Below are 12,018 nucleotides of genomic sequence, written 5' to 3' on the forward strand. Positions count from 1 at the left end.
ACATAAAAATATGAAGAACAGTGTAACTATTTTATCCAAAACTTGCAAGATGCAGCTTTTTAAGATAGGACAAAAGATGAAGTGTGCTTTGGTGTGCTTCTGTATGAGTCAGACACTCAAAATTATTAGCCAAAATAAACGAACAATTCAAGTTTTTCAATAGTTAGTGTCTTCCAACTCCATTTAAAAAGGAATATTCTTACAAATTATTCCTATCCTCAGTGTTTAGAAACCTCCAGTTATTTAATAAGATCTGCAACTAAGGCTTTTAACTACAGGAGTGAATTTCTGCCATTTCAACTATATTCAAAAACATCCAAATGGAAAATGGTAACATTTGTATGTTTGTGTTAACTTCCCTCCATTTGCAATACTAGCTTGACATTAACTAAATCATTAAAAGCTACTTTAACTCCTTCACTGAGAATTTCAGACAAGTTCAGCACAAGGATCAATTTCTTGGTTTTAACTAGACTTGGAACAGGTGACTTCATCATTAAGTACACCTGAAAATATTACTACAGGAACCCCTCAAAAATCCAAGTCACCCAGATCTAGCTACTAGAAAGCTGTGACAGGGCCAAAACCAAGAGATACTTCAAAAGCCTTAATGAGAGCTTTACAAAATTACATGAGCCCAGCATCTGGAGAAGATGCCTGCCTCTACACTACATGAATGATTGGGGATATCAAAAAAGGGCTTACTAACCATAATGAAAATTCAAGCTCAAGAGCCTGAGAACTAGAGATACACATTCCCATCTCCTCAGTCTAGAGGTGCCCAGCCCCACACACTCACATTCATGTCCTACTTAACAGCATAATGGAGCAATTCCTCATGACTCCACTTAGAGCTGCTCCGCAGAAAATGTAAGACAAATAAAACAACTTGCAGGAGAGAGAAAAGACAGTAATCTTAAATTCCAGTCTGAATCCCACCTTGTTTCCAAAAAATGGACAAAACCGCAAGTTCTGTATGTCATCCAACTACTATGGAAACCAAGACACTGGGCAAGTCAGACTTCAACATTGCCTTGTTGGAGCAGTGAGATCTCAACTGCTTGGCTATCTTGACTACTGAGAAATCCTACAGAATCACATCTAGAAGTACACAGCAATACTTCTTATAAGAAGCTAATTCCACCCACAATTTGCTTCAGAATTGACGGAGGGGGGAAACCCAACAAAACACATCCCAGGTCAAGTATTTCCCTGAATAAATTAAGATAGCATTTAAAAAATTCCTGCAACATCTCAGAAGACTTGGGTAACGGTTAAGGCTGTTCTCCTCATTTGTTTCAGCAGAGGGAGCCAAATTTTCATCACAGATGCAGCAGTACTTCAGACTTTCCCCAACAAACTGCTCATAATTCCTACAGAAGCACAGGCCTAAGCACTGCCAAGCAAAGGCAGTAATCAACTGTCAGCATTTTTGCAACTGAGAAGCTGCGCAAAGTTCCCCAAGTCGCTAACCTCTGCAGTAGGAACAGGAAACAGAAGCACCCTAGAATAAGAATGGCAGGCATTGCCATTATCTTTTTAGCAAGCTGACAGAGTTAACATACTAATAAACTACACCAAAGACCTGCGAAGTCCTTTCATCTTCTGATGTTATCCTTTGCAACTCAAAGAACTATTCCACAGACACCCACCCATTAATCACACACACACATTAGTCAGGGTTAAAATTTATTTTCCATTCATTTCTTGCACTTGAAGTACTCTTCAATGACATCTTTGGCCTGAGATTCCTTGCCATAGTCCTGTAACACAAGATAACCCATTAATAAAATACAGAGCCATTCAAAATTTTACAACTTATTTTTAAAAGGACAACTGAGATTGACACTTTTCCTCAAGGCATTCTCAAATATTCCCCAAATTCCATACAAGTAACCTCAAGCAATCTGCCAGCTGCTTTCCCTTCGTTCTCTAATAAAAGACTATTCTAATGAAGGACTATTCTATTTCATTAAAGTTTAACACCCATTGGTATGGATCCAAACAAACTCTTCATTTCTGCTTAAAAAAGCCAAGTAAAGTATGTGAAACAGTAGCATAAGTATGAAAACACATACAGAAGGCATTAGTCTTTATTGTGAAAATGTAGCCATCTCTTGGGACCTCAAAGACAACAAAGTCTTCAAGGCTCGTACTGTGGCTTTACTTTACCAGTGTAATTTTAAAATATACTCTGCAAAACATTTTCAAGTTAAGCAGACACATTGAACTGGCATTTTCTTCTGAAGCAAAACTTCATCTCTTCTAGTTTAAACATCCTTCCTTTAATGCTTACTGGCCAGTAGGCATAGATACTTTAAGGACATAACCCTTAACTCACAAAATGAGTATTTTAAATAAACATGAAGCAGTTTATCAACAATGGAAAGCAACTGTTTAAAAAAAATAATCTAAGACATCTATTTAATAGTCCCTTATATAAAGCAACCTTATCTTTACTGCTTATTTTCAAAAGTCAAGAAATAAGCTATAATCAGCATCATCTTACTTTGACAACCACACAACTGCAGCCCACTACTTTGCGAGGTTTTCCTTCTCTGTCGATCTTGCAGAGACCTACCCATTCACCCAGTTTCTTGTTGTCATCAACCTGTGTAAAACATTGCAACACATTAGAACTAGCCATTCCTAACATAACTAGGTTCAGCAAAAAAGCCGCTGTACTCTCAGAAGTATTGGGTAACGGATGGCTGCTTTCCTCACAAGTATCAGTAGAGGGAGCCAAAGTATCATCATTGTACAGCTTGCTAAGCATTTTAATTTGAAGAAAAAAAGTCATGTTGAGACTCCTCCCAGGCTCCACGACCACTTGCATTTCTTATGATACAGGACACAAAAATCCATGTAACTTTGTAAAATAGGCAATACACATCCTTTGCCGTTTACATCCACAGCTTTTGCACTGCTTCTATGACAATCACAGAGCTAAAAGAATCTCTGCTGCCATGAGAAATTTTCCTTAGATAAGCCATATACTGAACTACAGTGTAGTGTTTCAAAGGTTCAGCTCTCTATATGCTGAAACATGCAGCTTATAACGCAAGCAGGATAACTGTTCCAAACTTGTGTCTAAAGCTCCACCACTCACCTTTATTAGGTTGATCTGATGTTCTGCACAAAGTGCTTCAACTAATTTTACATACGTGGGTTCATCACAATTTGAAGCCAGAACACAAAGATGGGCTTGGCGTCTAAAAAAAAAATGAAAACTGACCAATGTAACTTCAGACACTGCTTTATCTTTCTTTATAATCTAAACCACAAAGAACAAAATTCAGCACATGTGTTTCTAGACAACCACTTCCTGAGTTTAATTTTTGGTTTTGAGACACCATATGCTTTTGAAGTACTAAATAGATTTTTGATGTAATCTACTACTACTTGTTTTTCATATACATAACAGGCTACTTTCACATTGTTAGCTTTATTATCAGACTCTATTCCAGTTTTGAAAGCTTCTAAAAATCCCACTAAATAAATTCTCAGCCATTAAAGAAAGGTGTAATGACTGGATAAACACCAGGTCCCGTAAAGAATGGTGTCACTATCAGAAAGCAACCAAGTTACAAATTGCTTTTTCTTGTATACCACAGATTACAATAATTTAACATTAGAACTGTAATTATTTAAAGATTGAATTTCCACGTTAAGTTGTTATAAGCTCTTCAGAACAATCTTTTCTACTTACGTTCAAAGAAGCTGTTATGACAGGGCCCCAATTCTAATTAGGATCTTTGAATACTGTGGTACAATGTTAAGAATACCAAAGGGATACCTGACAACAAAGAGAGCTGTATGGGTCTTCTATGCTTAACCTAATGTAATTTGACCACTGCAAATCAAGTCAGTTTTCTCTATGGCCTTCTTTATCATGAGTTTCACCTGAATGTTTCAGAAACATTTCCAAGCAAGGACCAGCACACACAAATGTATATAAACCTTGTACATACATCATCCTCTTAACACACAGCATATGAAGTTGTAGCTGAACTCAAAAGAACTCTTACAAACTAACTGTCAGTCATTTAAGTTGTATTTCTCTTCCATTATCTGGTACCTTGTCTTAAAGCTTTTCGCATACAGGTTTGTCAGACTGCTGTTCTCACTCATAAGGTGAGTGAAGGGGTATCCGACAAATTGTTAAGTCATCACCCAAACACTGCAGCATTACACTTAAGCACTGTCTCTTCTTAAAAGCATGTGCCTATATACAGACACACACGGGTGTATATGTACACACGGTACTTCACCCTACCAAGAAACCATGACTAATTACCACGGTTGGCACATATATGACAACTTTAATATTGTTTTGATATTGTAACCAAATCAATTATTTACAGCTGCAACACAAAAAATGAAGGTAGCAAAAAAGCAAAGGCAAGCTATGAATTTCAGTTTTTCTTCATAGAAACTAAACCTATTCTTACAGGTTGAGTCTGACATACATATTAACCCTCCCAATTAAAATCTTAGAAAGTTTTGAGAAAAGTTTATCACTTCTTAAAACACAAGGTTCTTGAGCCCCAGATTTCCATCGCTACATACAGCAAGCGCCATTCCATTTTCTTCACAAAACCAGTCCACATAAAAGCTTGATGGCACCGGGGTCACAAAAAGACAGAACTTAACACACTAGATGCTGTTATTCGTGAATCATCGAGTCTGGCCTCTGTATTTTAAGATCACAGTTAAAGACCCAGAAGAGAGATAGCAAAAGACAAAACTCATTGGCAGAAAAACATGGTCTTGCAAAAGCTTTCAACTGAACATCTGGACAAAGTGACCACTGTATGAGTTCCGCATACCTCATCACAACACACCTCACCCAGTTTTGCTATTCACCATAGACAAAATGGGAAAACAACACTTACTTGTCCAAGGCTTTGGCTGCTTCACGAATACCACGAGCTAGGCCATCATGGATAAGTGCGGTCTTCAGCACTTCTTGCAGGGCGGTGTTAACATCCATTACACCTCCAGCAGTAATGCTAAAGAGAAGACAGATATTGCCCTGATCATGCCGCCATCTTACAACTATAAACAAAAGCTTCTCGTTCACCTCCAAACATCCCAATCATTACAGAAAATACCGAAAAAAGCAAGCTCAAGAACTAAGCCAAGGAAGAAACTGAAAAAAGGTGAACTTGAAAGAAACTAAGAGATTAAATCCTCCTGGCAAGCCAGCCAGCTCTACTCTCTCCGCGTTCCCTTACAAAGAGGGGGAAGCCGGGCACACAGCGACCCTGCCAGCCAGAACCCCACGCCAAGCACCCACCCTCTCGCCAGCGGAGAGCATACGGCAGCACCACGGCGGGGCCTGCGCAGGCAGCCCGCGGCCGGAGCTGCAAGGCCCGACACGGAGCGGCGCGAAACGGCGCGGTCAGGCGAGACGCGGCCCCTCCGCCCGCCGCCCCCAACGGCCCCGGCCCCGCTCACCCTTCCTCGGCCATGGCGCTCTCGGTGGGTGCTGTTCCCGCCCGGGTTCCTGCTGCAAATACAGACACAGGCCGCCCCGGTGAGTGGCGCCGGCCGCCCCGTGGCCCCCGCCCGGCCCGCTCCCGCCGCGATGCCCCACCGGCGGCGGGGATTCAGCCCGGCAGGCCCCGGCGCCATTACGGCTACTCACCCCGGCACCGCCGCGAGCCGCCAGCGAAAAAGGGGGCGGGCTTTCCGCCTCACGCTCTTATAGCGCGCGAGGACCCCAGCCCGCGCGAGCGCGGCGGGTGTCCGCGGCGCTGCCTGATCCGCCGCCTCGCCCGCCCCCGCGTAGCCGTGGAGATGGCGGCGGCGGGGCCGCCTTCCCTCCCTCGGTGCCAGAGCCGGGCCGGCCCGGCGGCGGGGCCTCCTGGGGGGAAAGCCAACTGCAGTAGCCGGCTAGAGGCCACCCGGGGCCGTGTCCCATCGTCTTCCCTAGGGCAGGATGTGCCCCAGTTGCTGCTAAAGCGGTCTGGCTTCAGATGGCACCGTTCCGCAATCCCTGGCAGCGTGGAGGCAGATGGGGAACAAACCTTAAATCCCTGGCGCCTTTCAGTGGGGGTTACAGCACTCGGCTGTAACTCTGAAATCTGAAAAGCGCAACTGCGCGTCCCCATTCCTCTCAGGTGCTCGCGCGAGTGATTGAGCCGACGGCCCGCGCCGCAGGGCCGCCGCAGTGCAGGCGTGTTGCTTGCTCAGGTGCTGTCAGTCTGGCATGGGACTTTGTCCATCCTATCTGTTTCAGACTTGACAATGTGACCGTTGGTGGTCTACATATTGCCGTCTTTGTAAAAAATACGTAGCGGCAAAATACAACAAAAATAGGTAACATATTGATAGCCGCGGTTTATGGCTAACGCAAACATATTTGTCGCCAACACTGTGGGTCACCTCTCCTACAGTATGTCCTCCTCTGATCTGCCCAGTATCGTCAAGCGGCAGGCTGTAGGCTAAATCCAGGTAGTGAGGAGACACGGTGCACAAAGCGACCCACCGGGGCTGGTGAGGGCAGGGGAGGACAGAGAGGGAAAATGGAAACCCCTCAGCTAGCTCAGAACTGCCCCGCAGGCCTCAAGGTCTGGCAGCACAGCCTTCCCAAGTCTGCATGGGGGAGAGGCCTGGCTGGGGGGCTGTGGCTGCGGCACTCCCAGCCTCCAGCTCGCTCTCTCCCTGCTAATGTCACCTCTGAGGCAGTCAGGTACGCACCCTTTATACTGCAGAGACCTAGAAGGGGCAGAAGCTAACCAAAGCCCTCTGAAAAACAGTCATTGAGATGGAAGTGTAGTGTGCGGGCACTTCTCTCCCTGCACTCTGAGCTACCAAGGGCAAAGCCAGTAGGACCGACCCTGCCCGTTACTCACGCTGACAGCCTCCAAGGTGCATATGGCCACCTCCAACTACTGCCATATACTCCTTGAAACTCTGAACTGCAACCCCAGTTGCAATACCCCACTGGGTTGCAACCACCAAGACAGGTATTCTCATTTAGGAGCTCCTGTGGGACATTTGGCCATGACTTCTCCCTTCCTCCACAAGTGGGAACATATAATTTCCTTCATACTGCTCAGACCCTAGAAAGCACGCAAACACACACAAATTGTAATGCCCCCCTTCTTTCACTCTCCTCAGGGAGAACATTCTTCCCTATACCCGTCAATCACTCAATCTTCCCGTGCTCCTTAAAAAGCCCCAAAGCCACCTAATCTACAGAGGAGTTTTTGTACTGAGTGGGACAATAAACCACTATCTCCTTCAAGGTCATCAAAGGATAACAAGTCCTTAGCCAGCCATAAGACAGATCAGTATTGCTAGATAAGTGCAATATATATTCTGTCCAGCAGATGGAAGTATGCACATCTGAAAGATTTGTGTTACAGCGGAAGTGATAATCACAGTCAAATTATAATCTGATATTGTAGAAATACAATATGCAAAAAGTTTTTCTAGCACAGTTGTGAGAAAACAAAGCTGTGCTAAGATAAAAGTTATGTATGTGTAGAGGGGAGGTTTGCATTAGCACTGAACTCTGTATTGCAATGTTGGTACTGCATAGCAAGTGGACATGTTTGTGTGTAAAAATTAATGGAAGGGTGTGATCCTGTTTCAAAGTCCACTCTGCTGCACGGTGTGTTAGCGGGAGCTCAGCATTCTGTTGGCACGACTCCACCTGCTCCACCTATCTGTCTGGATTCCTACAAGGAGTAGCTAGTTTCTTAACCTCTGTATTTTCTCTTGGAGTTACGATGTCCGTTTAGCACTCAGCAGTTTAAATGCTGGCATACAGCCACAAGGCATGAGATGTTTAAGCAAAGGATTGCAGTCCTGTGCTAATAGAGTACTTCTAATGCACTTGAGGGTGGGTGAGTGGGGTAACAAGCAGAGTGCTAGAAAACAAGGAGCTGCCAGATGCAGTGCAAGAGCCTGCCTGGGCTCTGGAGGGCTGAGGTGGTGTCAGCGCAAATGCTGGCCTCGTGTTTCACTGAGCAGCCAGACCCAGCAGAAGAACTTGGTCCTGTTGTGGTTTAACCCCAGCCAGCAACTAAGCACCACGCAGCCGCTCACTCACTCCCCCCGACCCAGTGGCATGGGGGAGAGAATTGGAAAAAAAAGTAGAACTTGTGGGTTGAAATAAGAACAGTTTAATAGAACAGAAAGGAAGAAACTAATAATGATAATAATAACAGTAATAAAATTATAATAATAATAATATAAAGATTGGAATATACAAAACAAGTGATGCACAATGCAATTGCTCACAATCCACTGACTGATGCCCAGTTAGTTCCCAAGCAGCGATTTGTCCCCCCTGGCCAACTCCCCCAGTTTATATACTAGGCATGACGTCACATGGTATGGAATACCCCTTTGGCCAGTTTGGGTCAGCTGTCCTGGCTGTGTCCCCTCCCAACTTCTTGTGCCCCTCCAGCCTTCTTGCTGGCTGGCCATGAGAAGCTGAAAAATCCTTGACTTAGTCTAACCACTACTTAGCAACAACTGAAAACATCAGTGTGTTATCAACATTCTTCTCATACTGAACCCAAAACATAACACTATACCAGCTACTAGAAAGAAAATTAACTCTATCCCAGCTGGAACCAGGACAGGTCCTCTCAAGATTTGCTTATATTATAAAGAGCATAACATGCTGTCTATAAACTTGGATTCGGGGAGAGGAAGAGTAACCACAAGCTGCTGTCACACAACACTCAAGAATTTGGATTCTCACCAGCCTGCTCTTCTGGGCAATCCATTCGGACTCACCATCTTGCTGCAAATATTTAAAAATCTTTTGGTTATAGCTACAACCCTCTGTGCTCTCCATTGAATTCCTTGACTCCCCCTGACTGTCCCCCCCTTTCCAGGGTGGCAGCCTTCCTCTTTTTTCCCTGTATCATCAAAATGACAAATGAACTTAGGGGCTTTTTCAGAAGAGTGGTACTGTAGTGAAGATATAATGGTTCATTCTTAGCCATCCTCTTCCTGCTCCCTTTTGCTTCCTCTGTTTCTCTTGTCTCTTGCTGTGGTAACCTTTACCTCCACCCTGTGCTCACCCCAGCAACCACGACCCATCTTTTCTTCAAATTGCCAGACTGCAGTGATAGGTTACGTGCCATGTTGTAAACTGTGGACACTCAGGAACTGAGTAGTAAGTAGTTCAGACAGCGGCACAGTATGGTGAGGCAGTCAGGTAGGCAGGCAAAAGCGTCAGGTATTACAAACTCCCAAGAGAAGTCCACGACACTGCTAAACTCTGAACAATCAGTTCTGAATTTCAGTTCTGAACAATCCTTGCAAAACTAACTTCCCTCTGACATCTGTTTCTAGAAATAAAAAACACAGGCATGTGCTACGATTAGACTGCTAATGTCGCAAGATAGAATTATCTATTTTTCATTCCAAAACAGACATGATTTCTCAGCCCCATGGAACGTCAAGTTGGAAGGCTTCTTGCAAGTAACACCAGTGCACATTTCACACTCCTACTCTTCCTAAACAATCATCTTATTAATTTTCTGGTCACACAGTCCAGAAAAAGGTTCTGCATCATAAAGATTTTTGTAGAGGGCAAGCTATTTTTACCCATTTTCTTGCCCTTCCACAGAAGTCCTGCTCACCAGCGCAGAGGGGAGAGATGTGTATTTCCAAGCACCTCCAGGTAATGGTTCAGAACAGCCAAGTGTGTGCTGCTACTCAGGAGCGCAAGGGATGTCTGCGTCGAGTTTCAAGCACCTGGAGAAAGTATGGTGAGACCATTCTGGGGTCTCAGAAAGAGGACAAGCTATGGCATTTCAATACCGACTTGAAAAGTAGAAAGACTTTGATGTCATAACAACTGAAGAAAACAGTTTGCTGGGTTTTGTTGCCTTCCACAGATTCTGCACTAGACTCTCAAAGAATGTGGCTATCATGTGGTTACATTAGAGCCATTTTAAACTCTTTCCAAATACCTGTGTGCAGCCATTATGACTTCTGGCAAAAGAAATAGTAATATGATGCAAATAAGCACTGGCTAAGTGATTTCTGGATTGCAATACAAAAGTATTTCTAAGTTCTCTACAAATATATAGAAAAATAATAAGAGATACATATTCTCACATGTGCTGAGCATTTCAGAATATCCTGGATGTCCACGAAGGAAGCTGCTCTTAAAGCAATTGTTCTTAATGTGTTTTTATCTTGTGGACATAAGCAATGGATGTAGACTCTATTTGTAGTATTTATAGAGGGCTAGTGCTCCAAGGCTTGAATTCTACATATGATTTGGGATCTGAAAGATACTTTTTTTTTTTAAAGTTGCCACAGACATGACATAAGCAAGAAAGGCTTGTATGCTTTTAAAAACATGAGTTTTGTTAGACTTGAAAAACTATCGTGACAGGCTGGTAATGAGTCCCAGTTCAAAGGTTAACAAATAGTTATAGCTTACGAAGAATATATGAAGAATTAACAAACATGTTCCATCAACCAGTTTCTTCTGACAATAATGAGCAGCGCATAAGTAAACTGTATGCACGTATGAGTTCATAGCCCCATTTCATTATTGGAGCCATAGCTCATGCTGATCACAGTGCATCACTTCTACTTCCACACTTCAGCCTTCTACTGCACGCACTGACTTTGTGGAAATCTGACTCCATATGCTTTACTGGATTACTCATTACTCGCATGTAATTATTAATGAGAGGAGGACTGGGTTTTGAAAGTAGGAATCTGTTGAGTGAGAGTCTAGACTGAAAAGAGCAAGTAGTTGGAGTGAAAACCATTTCACCTCCTGAGCATAACTGACTGTCTATCTCTAGCCACAAAAATGAAAGCTTTATTCTCTCACGGCAATTTTAATCTCTCTCTACAAGTTTCTTTTATTTGCTCTATTTGTGTGTCATGCTTTGCATGTATTGCCTTTTTCTTATTATCGGTTTGTGAACTCAGAATGACTTCCAAGTGCTCTTCCTCTTTTTTGGTGGGAGTAATGCTGTTCAAGGGGCAGTATCTATGAGAAGGATTTATGTTTATGTCTTTTTTCTGGAAGCAGACAGGAAAAGACCAAGGTAGTTCTTAGGGATTTTTCAACATCACAGCCATAATATACGCCACACACAATATATTGTCAAAATAGGCTTCAGCGAAGGAATGTGGGGCTGTTGTTCTTTGTGGCTGCTTAATAGTTTTTAAGTTTCCTAATCTTGTGATAAGAAAGTAATTCTGCTTTTTCCTGTCACATGGAGTGTGAGAGTCTAAAGTTAGGTACATGGCAACCTTTGCTCTGAAACGTCCTTATTATGCATCTTAATATTATAACTGGTGACTAGATGGAATACTGATGGCCTAGTTAAAGTAGTGCTTTTAAGAAGTAATTACTGTTTTTTCTCTTCAAGCAATAGGTGGTCTGTCTTTTTTTACATTTGGAAGAGGTCCCCAGCTCATGCCTCATCTCCTTCCTCACTTTCCTCCCCTCCCGATAGAAACTGGTGCCAAATGGATTAACTTTATCACTTCTTCCTCATCTCCAGCCTGAATTTACTCCTGGCCAGTTTATAGCTATTAATTCTTGTGACAACTTTTGTCATTCAGCTCTTCTGTTACTGTTTTATGATTCCTGTAACTTGCTAGAGGCTGTGTAGGTGATCGTTGATCTTGTTTGGTCTACCAGTTCTAAGAAGCTATCCTGAATCTCCCTTTGGTACGGAAGAGAGAGACCTTACTGCTTTTTTTAAACCAGATGAACGCTTGTGCTTACAAGGCAAACGGGCAATCCTACAGTAACTGCCAGCCACCCCTGAGGAATCTTAAGAGAGTGAAGCCCGGCCAAAGGGGCTACGTTTTCAGGAGAGCAGCCGGGTAGGTCAGCTGTAGCAAGGCAGAGTCCCAGGAGCCGATCCCTCCTTTACCAGCAGTCTAAACTTCTTTTTGCTGCACCAGGTGGGATGTACCTCTCGGGCCTCCGACCTCAGCTCCCCCAGCCCCAAGCAGCCACAATAACATAATATTCACAAACTCTTTGAGCTCCTGTTTTAATAC

The 12,018-nt window shown here is 43.4% G+C and overlaps 1 protein-coding gene and 4 non-coding genes across 6 annotated transcripts; all 5 read right to left on the bottom strand.

Moving 5' to 3' along the window:
• Positions 1-1,248: 1,248 nt before the first annotated feature.
• LOC115345267 lies at positions 1,249-1,333 on the bottom strand. Its single transcript, XR_003924786.1, has one exon. It is a non-coding gene; the product is annotated as a small nucleolar RNA SNORD100 (small nucleolar RNA).
• A 343-nt stretch (positions 1,334-1,676) lies between these two features.
• On the bottom strand, positions 1,677-5,734 carry RPS12 (ribosomal protein S12). Of its 2 annotated transcripts, none has more exons than XM_030022290.2 (6): positions 5,651-5,734; positions 5,461-5,512; positions 4,896-5,012; positions 3,110-3,212; positions 2,510-2,611; positions 1,677-1,763 (listed from the first exon to the last, which is right to left on the bottom strand). In XM_030022290.2, exons 2-6 carry the CDS (start codon positions 5,472-5,474, stop codon positions 1,701-1,703), a joined length of 399 nt encoding a protein of 132 aa, XP_029878150.1. In that variant the 5' UTR covers positions 5,475-5,512; positions 5,651-5,734; the 3' UTR covers positions 1,677-1,700. The 2 variants fall into 2 exon arrangements, with proteins under 2 accessions (XP_029878150.1, XP_029878151.1); XM_030022291.2 differs by having other exon boundaries at positions 5,461-5,509; positions 5,651-5,689.
• Positions 2,103-2,237, bottom strand: LOC115345265. Its single transcript, XR_003924784.1, has one exon. It is a non-coding gene; the product is annotated as a small nucleolar RNA SNORA33 (small nucleolar RNA).
• Positions 2,679-2,765, bottom strand: LOC115345266. The gene has a single exon (XR_003924785.1). It is a non-coding gene; the product is annotated as a small nucleolar RNA SNORD100 (small nucleolar RNA).
• On the bottom strand, positions 4,105-4,179 carry LOC115345262. Its single transcript, XR_003924781.1, has one exon. It is a non-coding gene; the product is annotated as a small nucleolar RNA SNORD101 (small nucleolar RNA).
• Positions 5,735-12,018: the final 6,284 nt, after the last annotated feature.

Source organism: Aquila chrysaetos, chromosome 8, assembly GCF_900496995.4.
Source record: "Aquila chrysaetos chrysaetos chromosome 8, bAquChr1.4, whole genome shotgun sequence".
Lineage (NCBI taxonomy): Eukaryota > Metazoa > Chordata > Aves > Accipitriformes > Accipitridae > Aquila > Aquila chrysaetos.

Bases quoted from the DNA above. Each gene is read 5' to 3' on its own strand.
- RPS12 (XM_030022290.2), bottom strand. The intron at 3,213-4,895 runs GTAAGTGTTGTT...TTTTTTTTTTAG, and splicing joins GCAGCCAAAGCCTTGGACAA to ACGCCAAGCCCATCTTTGTG. The intron at 2,612-3,109 runs GTGAGTGGTGGA...TGTTTTACACAG, and splicing joins ATCAGATCAACCTAATAAAG to GTTGATGACAACAAGAAACT.